The sequence below is a fragment of the Salarias fasciatus genome, chromosome 10 (assembly GCF_902148845.1).
Source record: "Salarias fasciatus chromosome 10, fSalaFa1.1, whole genome shotgun sequence".
In the NCBI taxonomy this organism is placed as follows: domain Eukaryota; kingdom Metazoa; phylum Chordata; class Actinopteri; order Blenniiformes; family Blenniidae; genus Salarias; species Salarias fasciatus.
Window position 1 is genome coordinate 26991056 of NC_043754.1, and position 19940 is coordinate 27010995.

The window sequence follows — 19940 nt, forward strand, 5'->3', positions numbered from 1 at the left end:
TGCTTGCAGAAAGAGATGAACTCCAAACTCTGAGGAACAATGTTGCCTGGAAGAACCAAGAGGCGGAAGCTGCCCAGAAAGCCATCAATGAAGAGAAAGAAGAGCTGAGCCAGAAGAAATCTGACATTGATCAAGAAATACAAAAGCTTCTGAATGACAGAGACCAACTGGAAGAACAAGGAGCTGAGCTCCAGAGGAGAGAGAATCAAGTCAGGAATGAAATGCAGTCAGTCCAGACGATGATATTGACACTTCAGCGTCTGGGCAAGAAGACATTGGAGGATGTGAAGAAGAAAATGGACAATTTGAACCAGGACATGGACAAAACTTTACGTTTGCAGAATGAATTGGAACAACAGATCGCAGATGCTGATGGCAAGAAAATACTTGTGGAGAACTACAATGAAATCATAAAGAGCCTCTGGGAAGATTTGGCAAATGTCTCCTCAAGGATTTTGACCGAAGGAGACGATGCAACCAGTCAAAGGACACAACAGGTTGACTTGGAAAAGCAAGATCTAGAGATGCAAAGAGTACAGCTTGAACAAGACAGACTAAATCTGGATCAAATGGCTGACAGGATGAAGAAAGACAAACAGGACATGGAGGTACTGATGGATGACATCCACAAGCAAACTGTCTTGATGGAACAAGGAAAGAAGAGATCAAAGAGGAAAAGGACCAGATGGAAAAGACAAGAAGTGAGCTCCAAACAAAGACAGAACATGTCAACAGTTTGTTGGATGAGATCAACAGGGAGAAAGCTACCCTCAAGGAGCTGTCCCTCCAGGTTCAATCAGAACGACAAAGACTTGATGCTGTGGTGAAGGAGATTTTCTTGAAAGAAAAAGCGCTGGATGATCAGCTCAGGGAGGCCAGCAGACAGACCCAAGAGCTGCAAACCATGAAGAACAAGGTGCTTGCAGAAAGAGATGAACTCCAAACTCTGAGGAACAATGTTGCCTGGAAGAACCAAGAGGCGGAAGCTGCCCAGAAAGCCATCAATGAAGAGAAAGAAGAGCTGAGCCAGAAGAAATCTGACATTGATCAAGAAATACAAAAGCTTCTGAATGACAGAGACCAACTGGAAGAACAAGGAGCTGAGCTCCAGAGGAGAGAGAATCAAGTCAGGAATGAAATGCAGTCAGTCCAGACGATGATATTGACACTTCAGCGTCTGGGCAAGAAGACATTGGAGGATGTGAAGAAGAAAATGGACAATTTGAACCAGGACATGGACAAAACTTTACGTTTGCAGAATGAATTGGAACAACAGATCGCAGATGCTGATGGCAAGAAAATACTTGTGGAGAACTACAATGAAATCATAAAGAGCCTCAGGGAAGATTTGGCAAATGTCTCCTCAAGGATTTTGACCGAAGGAGACGATGCAACCAGTCAAAGGACACAACAGGTTGACTTGGAAAAGCAAGATCTAGAGATGCAAAGAGTACAGCTTGAACAAGACAGACTAAATCTGGATCAAATGGCTGACAGGATGAAGAAAGACAAACAGGACATGGAGGTACTGATGGATGACATCCACAAGCAAACTGTCTTGATGGAACAAGAGAAAGAAGAGATCAAAGAGGAAAAGGACCAGATGGAAAAGACAAGAAGTGAGCTCCAAACAAAGACAGAACATGTCAACAGTTTGTTGGATGAGATCAACAGGGAGAAAGCTACCCTCAAGGAGCTGTCCCTCCAGGTTCAATCAGAACGACAACGACTTGATGCTGTGGTGAAGGAGATTTTCTTGAAAGAAAAAGCGCTGGATGATCAGCTCAGGGAGGCCAGCAGACAGACCCAAGAGCTGCAAACCATGAAGAACAAGGTGCTTGCAGAAAGAGATGAACTCCAAACTCTGAGGAACAATGTTGCCTGGAAGAACCAAGAGGCGGAAGCTGCCCAGAAAGCCATCAATGAAGAGAAAGAAGAGCTGAGCCAGAAGAAATCTGACATTGATCAAGAAATACAAAAGCTTCTGAATGACAGAGACCAACTGGAAGAACAAGGAGCTGAGCTCCAGAGGAGAGAGAATCAAGTCAGGAATGAAATGCAGTCAGTCCAGACGATGATATTGACACTACAGCGTCTGGGCAAGAAGACATTGGAGGATGTGAAGAAGAAAATGGACAATTTGAACCAGGACATGGACAAAACTTTACGTTTGCAGAATGAATTGGAACAACAGATTGCAGATGCTGATGGCAAGAAAATACTTGTGGAGAACTACAATGAAATCATAAAGAGCCTCTGGGAAGATTTGGCAAATGTCTCCTCAAGGATTTTGACCGAAGGAGACGATGCAACCAGTCAAAGGACACAACAGGTTGACTTGGAAAAGCAAGATCTAGAGATGCAAAGAGTACAGCTTGAACAAGACAGACTAAATCTGGATCAAATGGCTGACAGGATGAAGAAAGACAAACAGGACATGGAGGTACTGATGGATGACATCCACAAGCAAACTGTCTTGATGGAACAAGAAAAAGAAGAGATCAAAGAGGAAAAGGACCAGATGGAAAAGACAAGAAGTGAGCTCCAAACAAAGACAGAACATGTCAACAGTTTGTTGGATGAGATCAACAGGGAGAAAGCTACCCTCAAGGAGCTGTCCCTCCAGGTTCAATCAGAACGACAAAGACTTGATGCTGTGGTGAAGGAGATTTTCTTGAAAGAAAAAGCGCTGGATGATCAGCTCAGGGAGGCCAGCAGACAGACCCAAGAGCTGCAAACCATGAAGAACAAGGTGCTTGCAGAAAGAGATGAACTCCAAACTCTGAGGAACAATGTTGCCTGGAAGAACCAAGAGGCGGAAGCTGCCCAGAAAGCCATCAATGAAGAGAAAGAAGAGCTGAGCCAGAAGAAATCTGACATTGATCAAGAAATACAAAAGCTTCTGAATGACAGAGACCAACTGGAAGAACAAGGAGCTGAGCTCCAGAGGAGAGAGAATCAAGTCAGGAATGAAATGCAGTCAGTCCAGACGATGATATTGACACTACAGCGTCTGGGCAAGAAGACATTGGAGGATGTGAAGAAGAAAATGGACAATTTGAACCAGGACATGGACAAAACTTTACGTTTGCAGAATGAATTGGAACAACAGATCGCAGATGCTGATGGCAAGAAAATACTTGTGGAGAACTACAATGAAATCATAAAGAGCCTCTGGGAAGATTTGGCAAATGTCTCCTCAAGGATTTTGACCGAAGGAGACGATGCAACCAGTCAAAGGACACAACAGGTTGACTTGGAAAAGCAAGATCTAGAGATGCAAAGAGTACAGCTTGAACAAGACAGACTAAATCTGGATCAAATGGCTGACAGGATGAAGAAAGACAAACAGGACATGGAGGTACTGATGGATGACATCCACAAGCAAACTGTCTTGATGGAACAAGAGAAAGAAGAGATCAAAGAGGAAAAGGACCAGATGGAAAAGACAAGAAGTGAGCTCCAAACAAAGACAGAACATGTCAACAGTTTGTTGGATGAGATCAACAGGGAGAAAGCTACCCTCAAGGAGCTGTCCCTCCAGGTTCAATCAGAACGACAAAGACTTGATGCTGTGGTGAAGGAGATTTTCTTGAAAGAAAAAGCGCTGGATGATCAGCTCAGGGAGGCCAGCAGACAGACCCAAGAGCTGCAAACCATGAAGAACAAGGTGCTTGCAGAAAGAGATGAACTCCAAACTCTGAGGAACAATGTTGCCTGGAAGAACCAAGAGGCGGAAGCTGCCCAGAAAGCCATCAATGAAGAGAAAGAAGAGCTGAGCCAGAAGAAATCTGACATTGATCAAGAAATACAAAAGCTTCTGAATGACAGAGACCAACTGGAAGAACAAGGAGCTGAGCTCCAGAGGAGAGAGAATCAAGTCAGGAATGAAATGCAGTCAGTCCAGACGATGATATTGACACTTCAGCGTCTGGGCAAGAAGACATTGGAGGATGTGAAGAAGAAAATGGACAATTTGAACCAGGACATGGACAAAACTTTACGTTTGCAGAATGAATTGGAACAACAGATCGCAGATGCTGATGGCAAGAAAATACTTGTGGAGAACTACAATGAAATCATAAAGAGCCTCTGGGAAGATTTGGCAAATGTCTCCTCAAGGATTTTGACCGAAGGAGACGATGCAACCAGTCAAAGGACACAACAGGTTGACTTGGAAAAGCAAGATCTAGAGATGCAAAGAGTACAGCTTGAACAAGACAGACTAAATCTGGATCAAATGGCTGACAGGATGAAGAAAGACAAACAGGACATGGAGGTACTGATGGATGACATCCACAAGCAAACTGTCTTGATGGAACAAGAGAAAGAAGAGATCAAAGAGGAAAAGGACCAGATGGAAAAGACAAGAAGTGAGCTCCAAACAAAGACAGAACATGTCAACAGTTTGTTGGATGAGATCAACAGGGAGAAAGCTACCCTCAAGGAGCTGTCCCTCCAGGTTCAATCAGAACGACAAAGACTTGATGCTGTGGTGAAGGAGATTTTCTTGAAAGAAAAAGCGCTGGATGATCAGCTCAGGGAGGCCAGCAGACAGACCCAAGAGCTGCAAACCATGAAGAACAAGGTGCTTGCAGAAAGAGATGAACTCCAAACTCTGAGGAACAATGTTGCCTGGAAGAACCAAGAGGCGGAAGCTGCCCAGAAAGCCATCAATGAAGAGAAAGAAGAGCTGAGCCAGAAGAAATCTGACATTGATCAAGAAATACAAAAGCTTCTGAATGACAGAGACCAACTGGAAGAACAAGGAGCTGAGCTCCAGAGGAGAGAGAATCAAGTCAGGAATGAAATGCAGTCAGTCCAGACGATGATATTGACACTACAGCGTCTGGGCAAGAAGACATTGGAGGATGTGAAGAAGAAAATGGACAATTTGAACCAGGACATGGACAAAACTTTACGTTTGCAGAATGAATTGGAACAACAGATCGCAGATGCTGATGGCAAGAAAATACTTGTGGAGAACTACAATGAAATCATAAAGAGCCTCTGGGAAGATTTGGCAAATGTCTCCTCAAGGATTTTGACCGAAGGAGACGATGCAACCAGTCAAAGGACACAACAGGTTGACTTGGAAAAGCAAGATCTAGAGATGCAAAGAGTACAGCTTGAACAAGACAGACTAAATCTGGATCAAATGGCTGACAGGATGAAGAAAGACAAACAGGACATGGAGGTACTGATGGATGACATCCACAAGCAAACTGTCTTGATGGAACAAGAGAAAGAAGAGATCAAAGAGGAAAAGGACCAGATGGAAAAGACAAGAAGTGAGCTCCAAACAAAGACAGAACATGTCAACAGTTTGTTGGATGAGATCAACAGGGAGAAAGCTACCCTCAAGGAGCTGTCCCTCCAGGTTCAATCAGAACGACAAAGACTTGATGCTGTGGTGAAGGAGATTTTCTTGAAAGAAAAAGCGCTGGATGATCAGCTCAGGGAGGCCAGCAGACAGACCCAAGAGCTGCAAACCATGAAGAACAAGGTGCTTGCAGAAAGAGATGAACTCCAAACTCTGAGGAACAATGTTGCCTGGAAGAACCAAGAGGCGGAAGCTGCCCAGAAAGCCATCAATGAAGAGAAAGAAGAGCTGAGCCAGAAGAAATCTGACATTGATCAAGAAATACAAAAGCTTCTGAATGACAGAGACCAACTGGAAGAACAAGGAGCTGAGCTCCAGAGGAGAGAGAATCAAGTCAGGAATGAAATGCAGTCAGTCCAGACGATGATATTGACACTACAGCGTCTGGGCAAGAAGACATTGGAGGATGTGAAGAAGAAAATGGACAATTTGAACCAGGACATGGACAAAACTTTACGTTTGCAGAATGAATTGGAACAACAGATCGCAGATGCTGATGGCAAGAAAATACTTGTGGAGAACTACAATGAAATCATAAAGAGCCTCTGGGAAGATTTGGCAAATGTCTCCTCAAGGATTTTGACCGAAGGAGACGATGCAACCAGTCAAAGGACACAACAGGTTGACTTGGAAAAGCAAGATCTAGAGATGCAAAGAGTACAGCTTGAACAAGACAGACTAAATCTGGATCAAATGGCTGACAGGATGAAGAAAGACAAACAGGACATGGAGGTACTGATGGATGACATCCACAAGCAAACTGTCTTGATGGAACAAGAGAAAGAAGAGATCAAAGAGGAAAAGGACCAGATGGAAAAGACAAGAAGTGAGCTCCAAACAAAGACAGAACATGTCAACAGTTTGTTGGATGAGATCAACAGGGAGAAAGCTACCCTCAAGGAGCTGTCCCTCCAGGTTCAATCAGAACGACAAAGACTTGATGCTGTGGTGAAGGAGATTTTCTTGAAAGAAAAAGCGCTGGATGATCAGCTCAGGGAGGCCAGCAGACAGACCCAAGAGCTGCAAACCATGAAGAACAAGGTGCTTGCAGAAAGAGATGAACTCCAAACTCTGAGGAACAATGTTGCCTGGAAGAACCAAGAGGCGGAAGCTGCCCAGAAAGCCATCAATGAAGAGAAAGAAGAGCTGAGCCAGAAGAAATCTGACATTGATCAAGAAATACAAAAGCTTCTGAATGACAGAGACCAACTGGAAGAACAAGGAGCTGAGCTCCAGAGGAGAGAGAATCAAGTCAGGAATGAAATGCAGTCAGTCCAGACGATGATATTGACACTTCAGCGTCTGGGCAAGAAGACATTGGAGGATGTGAAGAAGAAAATGGACAATTTGAACCAGGACATGGACAAAACTTTACGTTTGCAGAATGAATTGGAACAACAGATCGCAGATGCTGATGGCAAGAAAATACTTGTGGAGAACTACAATGAAATCATAAAGAGCCTCTGGGAAGATTTGGCAAATGTCTCCTCAAGGATTTTGACCGAAGGAGACGATGCAACCAGTCAAAGGACACAACAGGTTGACTTGGAAAAGCAAGATCTAGAGATGCAAAGAGTACAGCTTGAACAAGACAGACTAAATCTGGATCAAATGGCTGACAGGATGAAGAAAGACAAACAGGACATGGAGGTACTGATGGATGACATCCACAAGCAAACTGTCTTGATGGAACAAGAGAAAGAAGAGATCAAAGAGGAAAAGGACCAGATGGAAAAGACAAGAAGTGAGCTCCAAACAAAGACAGAACATGTCAACAGTTTGTTGGATGAGATCAACAGGGAGAAAGCTACCCTCAAGGAGCTGTCCCTCCAGGTTCAATCAGAACGACAAAGACTTGATGCTGTGGTGAAGGAGATTTTCTTGAAAGAAAAAGCGCTGGATGATCAGCTCAGGGAGGCCAGCAGACAGACCCAAGAGCTGCAAACCATGAAGAACAAGGTGCTTGCAGAAAGAGATGAACTCCAAACTCTGAGGAACAATGTTGCCTGGAAGAACCAAGAGGCGGAAGCTGCCCAGAAAGCCATCAATGAAGAGAAAGAAGAGCTGAGCCAGAAGAAATCTGACATTGATCAAGAAATACAAAAGCTTCGGAATGACAGAGACCAACTGGAAGAACAAGGAGCTGAGCTCCAGAGGAGAGAGAATCAAGTCAGGAATGAAATGCAGTCAGTCCAGACGATGATATTGACACTACAGCGTCTGGGCAAGAAGACATTGGAGGATGTGAAGAAGAAAATGGACAATTTGAACCAGGACATGGACAAAACTTTACGTTTGCAGAATGAATTGGAACAACAGATCGCAGATGCTGATGGCAAGAAAATACTTGTGGAGAACTACAATGCAATCATAAAGAGCCTCTGGGAAGATTTGGCAAATGTCTCCTCAAGGATTTTGACCGAAGGAGACGATGCAACCAGTCAAAGGACACAACAGGTTGACTTGGAAAAGCAAGATCTAGAGATGCAAAGAGTACAGCTTGAACAAGACAGACTAAATCTGGATCAAATGGCTGACAGGATGAAGAAAGACAAACAGGACATGGAGGTACTGATGGATGACATCCACAAGCAAACTGTCTTGATGGAACAAGAGAAAGAAGAGATCAAAGAGGAAAAGGACCAGATGGAAAAGACAAGAAGTGAGCTCCAAACAAAGACAGAACATGTCAACAGTTTGTTGGATGAGATCAACAGGGAGAAAGCTACCCTCAAGGAGCTGTCCCTCCAGGTTCAATCAGAACGACAAAGACTTGATGCTGTGGTGAAGGAGATTTTCTTGAAAGAAAAAGCGCTGGATGATCAGCTCAGGGAGGCCAGCAGACAGACCCAAGAGCTGCAAACCATGAAGAACAAGGTGCTTGCAGAAAGAGATGAACTCCAAACTCTGAGGAACAATGTTGCCTGGAAGAACCAAGAGGCGGAAGCTGCCCAGAAAGCCATCAATGAAGAGAAAGAAGAGCTGAGCCAGAAGAAATCTGACATTGATCAAGAAATACAAAAGCTTCTGAATGACAGAGACCAACTGGAAGAACAAGGAGCTGAGCTCCAGAGGAGAGAGAATCAAGTCAGGAATGAAATGCAGTCAGTCCAGACGATGATATTGACACTTCAGCGTCTGGGCAAGAAGACATTGGAGGATGTGAAGAAGAAAATGGACAATTTGAACCAGGACATGGACAAAACTTTACGTTTGCAGAATGAATTGGAACAACAGATCGCAGATGCTGATGGCAAGAAAATACTTGTGGAGAACTACAATGAAATCATAAAGAGCCTCTGGGAAGATTTGGCAAATGTCTCCTCAAGGATTTTGACCGAAGGAGACGATGCAACCAGTCAAAGGACACAACAGGTTGACTTGGAAAAGCAAGATCTAGAGATGCAAAGAGTACAGCTTGAACAAGACAGACTAAATCTGGATCAAATGGCTGACAGGATGAAGAAAGACAAACAGGACATGGAGGTACTGATGGATGACATCCACAAGCAAACTGTCTTGATGGAACAAGAGAAAGAAGAGATCAAAGAGGAAAAGGACCAGATGGAAAAGACAAGAAGTGAGCTCCAAACAAAGACAGAACATGTCAACAGTTTGTTGGATGAGATCAACAGGGAGAAAGCTACCCTCAAGGAGCTGTCCCTCCAGGTTCAATCAGAACGACAAAGACTTGATGCTGTGGTGAAGGAGATTTTCTTGAAAGAAAAAGCGCTGGATGATCAGCTCAGGGAGGCCAGCAGACAGACCCAAGAGCTGCAAACCATGAAGAACAAGGTGCTTGCAGAAAGAGATGAACTCCAAACTCTGAGGAACAATGTTGCCTGGAAGAACCAAGAGGCGGAAGCTGCCCAGAAAGCCATCAATGAAGAGAAAGAAGAGCTGAGCCAGAAGAAATCTGACATTGATCAAGAAATACAAAAGCTTCTGAATGACAGAGACCAACTGGAAGAACAAGGAGCTGAGCTCCAGAGGAGAGAGAATCAAGTCAGGAATGAAATGCAGTCAGTCCAGACGATGATATTGACACTACAGCGTCTGGGCAAGAAGACATTGGAGGATGTGAAGAAGAAAATGGACAATTTGAACCAGGACATGGACAAAACTTTACGTTTGCAGAATGAATTGGAACAACAGATCGCAGATGCTGATGGCAAGAAAATACTTGTGGAGAACTACAATGAAATCATAAAGAGCCTCTGGGAAGATTTGGCAAATGTCTCCTCAAGGATTTTGACCGAAGGAGACGATGCAACCAGTCAAAGGACACAACAGGTTGACTTGGAAAAGCAAGATCTAGAGATGCAAAGAGTACAGCTTGAACAAGACAGACTAAATCTGGATCAAATGGCTGACAGGATGAAGAAAGACAAACAGGACATGGAGGTACTGATGGATGACATCCACAAGCAAACTGTCTTGATGGAACAAGAGAAAGAAGAGATCAAAGAGGAAAAGGACCAGATGGAAAAGACAAGAAGTGAGCTCCAAACAAAGACAGAACATGTCAACAGTTTGTTGGATGAGATCAACAGGGAGAAAGCTACCCTCAAGGAGCTGTCCCTCCAGGTTCAATCAGAACGACAAAGACTTGATGCTGTGGTGAAGGAGATTTTCTTGAAAGAAAAAGCGCTGGATGATCAGCTCAGGGAGGCCAGCAGACAGACCCAAGAGCTGCAAACCATGAAGAACAAGGTGCTTGCAGAAAGAGATGAACTCCAAACTCTGAGGAACAATGTTGCCTGGAAGAACCAAGAGGCGGAAGCTGCCCAGAAAGCCATCAATGAAGAGAAAGAAGAGCTGAGCCAGAAGAAATCTGACATTGATCAAGAAATACAAAAGCTTCTGAATGACAGAGACCAACTGGAAGAACAAGGAGCTGAGCTCCAGAGGAGAGAGAATCAAGTCAGGAATGAAATGCAGTCAGTCCAGACGATGATATTGACACTACAGCGTCTGGGCAAGAAGACATTGGAGGATGTGAAGAAGAAAATGGACAATTTGAACCAGGACATGGACAAAACTTTACGTTTGCAGAATGAATTGGAACAACAGATCGCAGATGCTGATGGCAAGAAAATACTTGTGGAGAACTACAATGCAATCATAAAGAGCCTCTGGGAAGATTTGGCAAATGTCTCCTCAAGGATTTTGACCGAAGGAGACGATGCAACCAGTCAAAGGACACAACAGGTTGACTTGGAAAAGCAAGATCTAGAGATGCAAAGAGTACAGCTTGAACAAGACAGACTAAATCTGGATCAAATGGCTGACAGGATGAAGAAAGACAAACAGGACATGGAGGTACTGATGGATGACATCCACAAGCAAACTGTCTTGATGGAACAAGAGAAAGAAGAGATCAAAGAGGAAAAGGACCAGATGGAAAAGACAAGAAGTGAGCTCCAAACAAAGACAGAACATGTCAACAGTTTGTTGGATGAGATCAACAGGGAGAAAGCTACCCTCAAGGAGCTGTCCCTCCAGGTTCAATCAGAACGACAAAGACTTGATGCTGTGGTGAAGGAGATTTTCTTGAAAGAAAAAGCGCTGGATGATCAGCTCAGGGAGGCCAGCAGACAGACCCAAGAGCTGCAAACCATGAAGAACAAGGTGCTTGCAGAAAGAGATGAACTCCAAACTCTGAGGAACAATGTTGCCTGGAAGAACCAAGAGGCGGAAGCTGCCCAGAAAGCCATCAATGAAGAGAAAGAAGAGCTGAGCCAGAAGAAATCTGACATTGATCAAGAAATACAAAAGCTTCTGAATGACAGAGACCAACTGGAAGAACAAGGAGCTGAGCTCCAGAGGAGAGAGAATCAAGTCAGGAATGAAATGCAGTCAGTCCAGACGATGATATTGACACTTCAGCGTCTGGGCAAGAAGACATTGGAGGATGTGAAGAAGAAAATGGACAATTTGAACCAGGACATGGACAAAACTTTACGTTTGCAGAATGAATTGGAACAACAGATCGCAGATGCTGATGGCAAGAAAATACTTGTGGAGAACTACAATGAAATCATAAAGAGCCTCTGGGAAGATTTGGCAAATGTCTCCTCAAGGATTTTGACCGAAGGAGACGATGCAACCAGTCAAAGGACACAACAGGTTGACTTGGAAAAGCAAGATCTAGAGATGCAAAGAGTACAGCTTGAACAAGACAGACTAAATCTGGATCAAATGGCTGACAGGATGAAGAAAGACAAACAGGACATGGAGGTACTGATGGATGACATCCACAAGCAAACTGTCTTGATGGAACAAGAGAAAGAAGAGATAAAAGAGGAAAAGGACCAGATGGAAAAGACAAGAAGTGAGCTCCAAACAAAGACAGAACATGTCAACAGTTTGTTGGATGAGATCAACAGGGAGAAAGCTACCCTCAAGGAGCTGTCCCTCCAGGTTCAATCAGAACGACAAAGACTTGATGCTGTGGTGAAGGAGATTTTCTTGAAAGAAAAAGCGCTGGATGATCAGCTCAGGGAGGCCAGCAGACAGACCCAAGAGCTGCAAACCATGACGAACAAGGTGCTTGCAGAAAGAGATGAACTCCAAACTCTGAGGAACAATGTTGCCTGGAAGAACCAAGAGGCGGAAGCTGCCCAGAAAGCCATCAATGAAGAGAAAGAAGAGCTGAGCCAGAAGAAATCTGACATTGATCAAGAAATACAAAAGCTTCTGAATGACAGAGACCAACTGGAAGAACAAGGAGCTGAGCTCCAGAGGAGAGAGAATCAAGTCAGGAATGAAATGCAGTCAGTCCAGACGATGATATTGACACTTCAGCGTCTGGGCAAGAAGACATTGGAGGATGTGAAGAAGAAAATGGACAATTTGAACCAGGACATGGACAAAACTTTACGTTTGCAGAATGAATTGGAACAACAGATCGCAGATGCTGATGGCAAGAAAATACTTGTGGAGAACTACAATGAAATCATAAAGAGCCTCTGGGAAGATTTGGCAAATGTCTCCTCAAGGATTTTGACCGAAGGAGACGATGCAACCAGTCAAAGGACACAACAGGTTGACTTGGAAAAGCAAGATCTAGAGATGCAAAGAGTACAGCTTGAACAAGACAGACTAAATCTGGATCAAATGGCTGACAGGATGAAGAAAGACAAACAGGACATGGAGGTACTGATGGATGACATCCACAAGCAAACTGTCTTGATGGAACAAGAGAAAGAAGAGATCAAAGAGGAAAAGGACCAGATGGAAAAGACAAGAAGTGAGCTCCAAACAAAGACAGAACATGTCAACAGTTTGTTGGATGAGATCAACAGGGAGAAAGCTACCCTCAAGGAGCTGTCCCTCCAGGTTCAATCAGAACGACAAAGACTTGATGCTGTGGTGAAGGAGATTTTCTTGAAAGAAAAAGCGCTGGATGATCAGCTCAGGGAGGCCAGCAGACAGACCCAAGAGCTGCAAACCATGAAGAACAAGGTGCTTGCAGAAAGAGATGAACTCCAAACTCTGAGGAACAATGTTGCCTGGAAGAACCAAGAGGCGGAAGCTGCCCAGAAAGCCATCAATGAAGAGAAAGAAGAGCTGAGCCAGAAGAAATCTGACATTGATCAAGAAATACAAAAGCTTCTGAATGACAGAGACCAACTGGAAGAACAAGGAGCTGAGCTCCAGAGGAGAGAGAATCAAGTCAGGAATGAAATGCAGTCAGTCCAGACGATGATATTGACACTTCAGCGTCTGGGCAAGAAGACATTGGAGGATGTGAAGAAGAAAATGGACAATTTGAACCAGGACATGGACAAAACTTTACGTTTGCAGAATGAATTGGAACAACAGATCGCAGATGCTGATGGCAAGAAAATACTTGTGGAGAACTACAATGAAATCATAAAGAGCCTCTGGGAAGATTTGGCAAATGTCTCCTCAAGGATTTTGACCGAAGGAGACGATGCAACCAGTCAAAGGACACAACAGGTTGACTTGGAAAAGCAAGATCTAGAGATGCAAAGAGTACAGCTTGAACAAGACAGACTAAATCTGGATCAAATGGCTGACAGGATGAAGAAAGACAAACAGGACATGGAGGTACTGATGGATGACATCCACAAGCAAACTGTCTTGATGGAACAAGAGAAAGAAGAGATCAAAGAGGAAAAGGACCAGATGGAAAAGACAAGAAGTGAGCTCCAAACAAAGACAGAACATGTCAACAGTTTGTTGGATGAGATCAACAGGGAGAAAGCTACCCTCAAGGAGCTGTCCCTCCAGGTTCAATCAGAACGACAAAGACTTGATGCTGTGGTGAAGGAGATTTTCTTGAAAGAAAAAGCGCTGGATGATCAGCTCAGGGAGGCCAGCAGACAGACCCAAGAGCTGCAAACCATGAAGAACAAGGTGCTTGCAGAAAGAGATGAACTCCAAACTCTGAGGAACAATGTTGCCTGGAAGAACCAAGAGGCGGAAGCTGCCCAGAAAGCCATCAATGAAGAGAAAGAAGAGCTGAGCCAGAAGAAATCTGACATTGATCAAGAAATACAAAAGCTTCTGAATGACAGAGACCAACTGGAAGAACAAGGAGCTGAGCTCCAGAGGAGAGAGAATCAAGTCAGGAATGAAATGCAGTCAGTCCAGACGATGATATTGACACTTCAGCGTCTGGGCAAGAAGACATTGGAGGATGTGAAGAAGAAAATGGACAATTTGAACCAGGACATGGACAAAACTTTACGTTTGCAGAATGAATTGGAACAACAGATCGCAGATGCTGATGGCAAGAAAATACTTGTGGAGAACTACAATGAAATCATAAAGAGCCTCTGGGAAGATTTGGCAAATGTCTCCTCAAGGATTTTGACCGAAGGAGACGATGCAACCAGTCAAAGGACACAACAGGTTGACTTGGAAAAGCAAGATCTAGAGATGCAAAGAGTACAGCTTGAACAAGACAGACTAAATCTGGATCAAATGGCTGACAGGATGAAGAAAGACAAACAGGACATGGAGGTACTGATGGATGACATCCACAAGCAAACTGTCTTGATGGAACAAGAGAAAGAAGAGATCAAAGAGGAAAAGGACCAGATGGAAAAGACAAGAAGTGAGCTCCAAACAAAGACAGAACATGTCAACAGTTTGTTGGATGAGATCAACAGGGAGAAAGCTACCCTCAAGGAGCTGTCCCTCCAGGTTCAATCAGAACGACAAAGACTTGATGCTGTGGTGAAGGAGATTTTCTTGAAAGAAAAAGCGCTGGATGATCAGCTCAGGGAGGCCAGCAGACAGACCCAAGAGCTGCAAACCATGAAGAACAAGGTGCTTGCAGAAAGAGATGAACTCCAAACTCTGAGGAACAATGTTGCCTGGAAGAACCAAGAGGCGGAAGCTGCCCAGAAAGCCATCAATGAAGAGAAAGAAGAGCTGAGCCAGAAGAAATCTGACATTGATCAAGAAATACAAAAGCTTCTGAATGACAGAGACCAACTGGAAGAACAAGGAGCTGAGCTCCAGAGGAGAGAGAATCAAGTCAGGAATGAAATGCAGTCAGTCCAGACGATGATATTGACACTACAGCGTCTGGGCAAGAAGACATTGGAGGATGTGAAGAAGAAAATGGACAATTTGAACCAGGACATGGACAAAACTTTACGTTTGCAGAATGAATTGGAACAACAGATCGCAGATGCTGATGGCAAGAAAATACTTGTGGAGAACTACAATGCAATCATAAAGAGCCTCTGGGAAGATTTGGCAAATGTCTCCTCAAGGATTTTGACCGAAGGAGACGATGCAACCAGTCAAAGGACACAACAGGTTGACTTGGAAAAGCAAGATCTAGAGATGCAAAGAGTACAGCTTGAACAAGACAGACTAAATCTGGATCAAATGGCTGACAGGATGAAGAAAGACAAACAGGACATGGAGGTACTGATGGATGACATCCACAAGCAAACTGTCTTGATGGAACAAGAGAAAGAAGAGATCAAAGAGGAAAAGGACCAGATGGAAAAGACAAGAAGTGAGCTCCAAACAAAGACAGAACATGTCAACAGTTTGTTGGATGAGATCAACAGGGAGAAAGCTACCCTCAAGGAGCTGTCCCTCCAGGTTCAATCAGAACGACAAAGACTTGATGCTGTGGTGAAGGAGATTTTCTTGAAAGAAAAAGCGCTGGATGATCAGCTCAGGGAGGCCAGCAGACAGACCCAAGAGCTGCAAACCATGAAGAACAAGGTGCTTGCAGAAAGAGATGAACTCCAAACTCTGAGGAACAATGTTGCCTGGAAGAACCAAGAGGCGGAAGCTGCCCAGAAAGCCATCAATGAAGAGAAAGAAGAGCTGAGCCAGAAGAAATCTGACATTGATCAAGAAATACAAAAGCTTCTGAATGACAGAGACCAACTGGAAGAACAAGGAGCTGAGCTCCAGAGGAGAGAGAATCAAGTCAGGAATGAAATGCAGTCAGTCCAGACGATGATATTGACACTTCAGCGTCTGGGCAAGAAGACATTGGAGGATGTGAAGAAGAAAATGGACAATTTGAACCAGGACATGGACAAAACTTTACGTTTGCAGAATGAATTGGAACAACAGATCGCAGATGCTGATGGCAAGAAAATACTTGTGGAGAACTACAATGAAATCATAAAGAGCCTCTGGGAAGATTTGGCAAATGTCTCCTCAAGGATTTTGACCGAAGGAGACGATGCAACCAGTCAAAGGACACAACAGGTTGACTTGGAAAAGCAAGATCTAGAGATGCAAAGAGTACAGCTTGAACAAGACAGACTAAATCTGGATCAAATGGCTGACAGGATGAAGAAAGACAAACAGGACATGGAGGTACTGATGGATGACATCCACAAGCAAACTGTCTTGATGGAACAAGAAAAAGAAGAGATCAAAGAGGAAAAGGACCAGATGGAAAAGACAAGAAGTGAGCTCCAAACAAAGACAGAACATGTCAACAGTTTGTTGGATGAGATCAACAGGGAGAAAGCTACCCTCAAGGAGCTGTCCCTCCAGGTTCAATCAGAACGACAAAGACTTGATGCTGTGGTGAAGGAGATTTTCTTGAAAGAAAAAGCGCTGGATGATCAGCTCAGGGAGGCCAGCAGACAGACCCAAGAGCTGCAAACCATGAAGAACAAGGTGCTTGCAGAAAGAGATGAACTCCAAACTCTGAGGAACAATGTTGCCTGGAAGAACCAAGAGGCGGAAGCTGCCCAGAAAGCCATCAATGAAGAGAAAGAAGAGCTGAGCCAGAAGAAATCTGACATTGATCAAGAAATACAAAAGCTTCTGAATGACAGAGACCAACTGGAAGAACAAGGAGCTGAGCTCCAGAGGAGAGAGAATCAAGTCAGGAATGAAATGCAGTCAGTCCAGACGATGATATTGACACTACAGCGTCTGGGCAAGAAGACATTGGAGGATGTGAAGAAGAAAATGGACAATTTGAACCAGGACATGGACAAAACTTTACGTTTGCAGAATGAATTGGAACAACAGATCGCAGATGCTGATGGCAAGAAAATACTTGTGGAGAACTACAATGCAATCATAAAGAGCCTCTGGGAAGATTTGGCAAATGTCTCCTCAAGGATTTTGACCGAAGGAGACGATGCAACCAGTCAAAGGACACAACAGGTTGACTTGGAAAAGCAAGATCTAGAGATGCAAAGAGTACAGCTTGAACAAGACAGACTAAATCTGGATCAAATGGCTGACAGGATGAAGAAAGACAAACAGGACATGGAGGTACTGATGGATGACATCCACAAGCAAACTGTCTTGATGGAACAAGAGAAAGAAGAGATCAAAGAGGAAAAGGACCAGATGGAAAAGACAAGAAGTGAGCTCCAAACAAAGACAGAACATGTCAACAGTTTGTTGGATGAGATCAACAGGGAGAAAGCTACCCTCAAGGAGCTGTCCCTCCAGGTTCAATCAGAACGACAAAGACTTGATGCTGTGGTGAAGGAGATTTTCTTGAAAGAAAAAGCGCTGGATGATCAGCTCAGGGAGGCCAGCAGACAGACCCAAGAGCTGCAAACCATGAAGAACAAGGTGCTTGCAGAAAGAGATGAACTCCAAACTCTGAGGAACAATGTTGCCTGGAAGAACCAAGAGGCGGAAGCTGCCCAGAAAGCCATCAATGAAGAGAAAGAAGAGCTGAGCCAGAAGAAATCTGACATTGATCAAGAAATACAAAAGCTTCTGAATGACAGAGACCAACTGGAAGAACAAGGAGCTGAGCTCCAGAGGAGAGAGAATCAAGTCAGGAATGAAATGCAGTCAGTCCAGACGATGATATTGACACTTCAGCGTCTGGGCAAGAAGACATTGGAGGATGTGAAGAAGAAAATGGACAATTTGAACCAGGACATGGACAAAACTTTACGTTTGCAGAATGAATTGGAACAACAGATCGCAGATGCTGATGGCAAGAAAATACTTGTGGAGAACTACAATGAAATCATAAAGAGCCTCTGGGAAGATTTGGCAAATGTCTCCTCAAGGATTTTGACCGAAGGAGACGATGCAACCAGTCAAAGGACACAACAGGTTGACTTGGAAAAGCAAGATCTAGAGATGCAAAGAGTACAGCTTGAACAAGACAGACTAAATCTGGATCAAATGGCTGACAGGATGAAAAAAGACAAACAGGACATGGAGGTACTGATGGATGACATCCACAAGGTCATCCTTGTTGAGGAAAACAATGAGTCTCAAAATCTAGTAACAATGGATGTTGAAAATGACAACGCTCCTGATGATGAGCGCAAAGTTTTGTACTCCAAAACTGGGAGGATGGAAATACAGCCCCATCCCTTAACACCTACACATGACCTGCAGCCAACTATGATAAACTTCCTTGGTTGTTTTACATCTAATGTGAAACAGTTACATCAAAAAATAAATCAAATCCTCAATGTAAGTGAGGACATTGTCAAAGAGAGAAGTGAATCAATGTCTCACCTAATGTCAAGGTTTGCGTCAGTGCTCAATCTAATGGAAAAGCTAACATTTGAAATAAATTGTTGTCATGATGTCATCAAACAACAAAAGAGTGATATGGAGAGAAGACAATGTGACAAAGCCATACAGACTGATGTTGTGGTGACAGACTTGTTTCCCAGTCCAGGTGTTGAGAAACACAGTTCAGATCGTCTGGAACGCAAGCTTCAGTTTTTTGATCGTCAACAGCAGAGTCTTCTTTTGGCATCAGAAAATAAAAAATTGGAAGATGCACTGAAATTTCAAGCATCCCAGACATCAGCAGAAGATGAAGCTTCAGATCAAGACATGTCGAAGAGGCATCTCTTACGCAAAATGTGGAAGAACACCAACATGGAGCGACAGGAGATCAACCAGATGAAGAGCAGAGGCCTGGAAATGAGAAACAACTTGGAGGAACGACTGAAGGTGATCAATCATTCTGTTCGGAGAACCTTGTTACATAAAGAAAATACAGTCGGGGGAAAATCAAGCCTGGACCAAATTCCACACAAAGACATAGAACAAGGTCACAAGCAACCCAGTGAAAAATACAGTGAGCTCCAGCAGCTCAAACTCATTTTGCTCAGTGACATCGAGAAACTCCACATCAGGGAAAAACTGTCTCGGACAATAACAACATGCGACCAAGCTAATCAAACTGTGCTGGGTGATATCAGCATGACAAGTACAAGAGCAGAGCAAGCCCAGAGCTTGACCTCTGACCCCATCAGCAGAGAGGAGATCAGGGCAGAAGACAGTGCTGAAGGGACAGCTGCTGGTTTCCTCTGTCAGCTCTGCAATTACTGCTGCTCTACCTGCTGCAAGCAACGACACCTGAAGAAGTGACGCCTGGCGTTTTGGCTGTTTCCACTCTCATGCCCACATTTAACTTCAACTCGTACAACTGTGATGTTTTTGTGTCCTGGAAGTTCTCCAGAAGACTTATTTCCTCCAGTTCACCCTCAGCCTGACACAAACTGATGCTTTTGAATTCCAACTCTTCTTCTGACCGGCACGCAGCATGAAGGGCTTGTAATTTGACAGCAGCCTCATCATCAGGCCAGGAGCTTTGATAACTGTTCTGATGAACTGTGATGTTTGGGACAAATATTAGACAGAATATACAAAAATTTTTGTTTTTCCTAAACTCTAACTGCTTGTGAATATTTTCAGCTTGCCTAGTCTATATCCCACCATGATTTATTTTTAGTTTACAGTTGAATTTTCATATTTGAAGTAATAACCTCCTTTGTGTTCATTATATATACGTTTCAGAACAAACTCTGCCAAGCTCTTTATCTGTATTGTTGCTGACTGACTAATTATGAGCTAGTTTTGAAGTATATTACTTGTTAATTTTAGTTTTTGCAGAAGCAGATTAGAAATTGTGTGCAAAAAATAGAAGAGTCCATGCAATTCAATGCTTGATGTGAAAAAGATCAAATTCCTTGTTGAATAAAACTTTCTTCAATTAAAAATAAAAATAATAAACCAACTTTTTTTTTCTTGTACAGACATGCTTATGGTCGCATTGCTGGTATGAAATTCCCATTGCTACCATTTAGGC

General features: G+C 43.6%; 1 protein-coding gene across 1 annotated transcript; it reads left to right on the forward strand.

The window, feature by feature from the left end:
* The first annotated feature begins 542 nt into the window (after positions 1 to 542).
* Positions 543 to 19868, forward strand: LOC115394864 (extracellular matrix-binding protein ebh-like). The gene has a single exon (XM_030100147.1). It carries the CDS (start codon positions 686 to 688, stop codon positions 19217 to 19219), a length of 18534 nt encoding a protein of 6177 aa, XP_029956007.1. The 5' UTR covers positions 543 to 685; the 3' UTR covers positions 19220 to 19868.
* Positions 19869 to 19940: the final 72 nt, after the last annotated feature.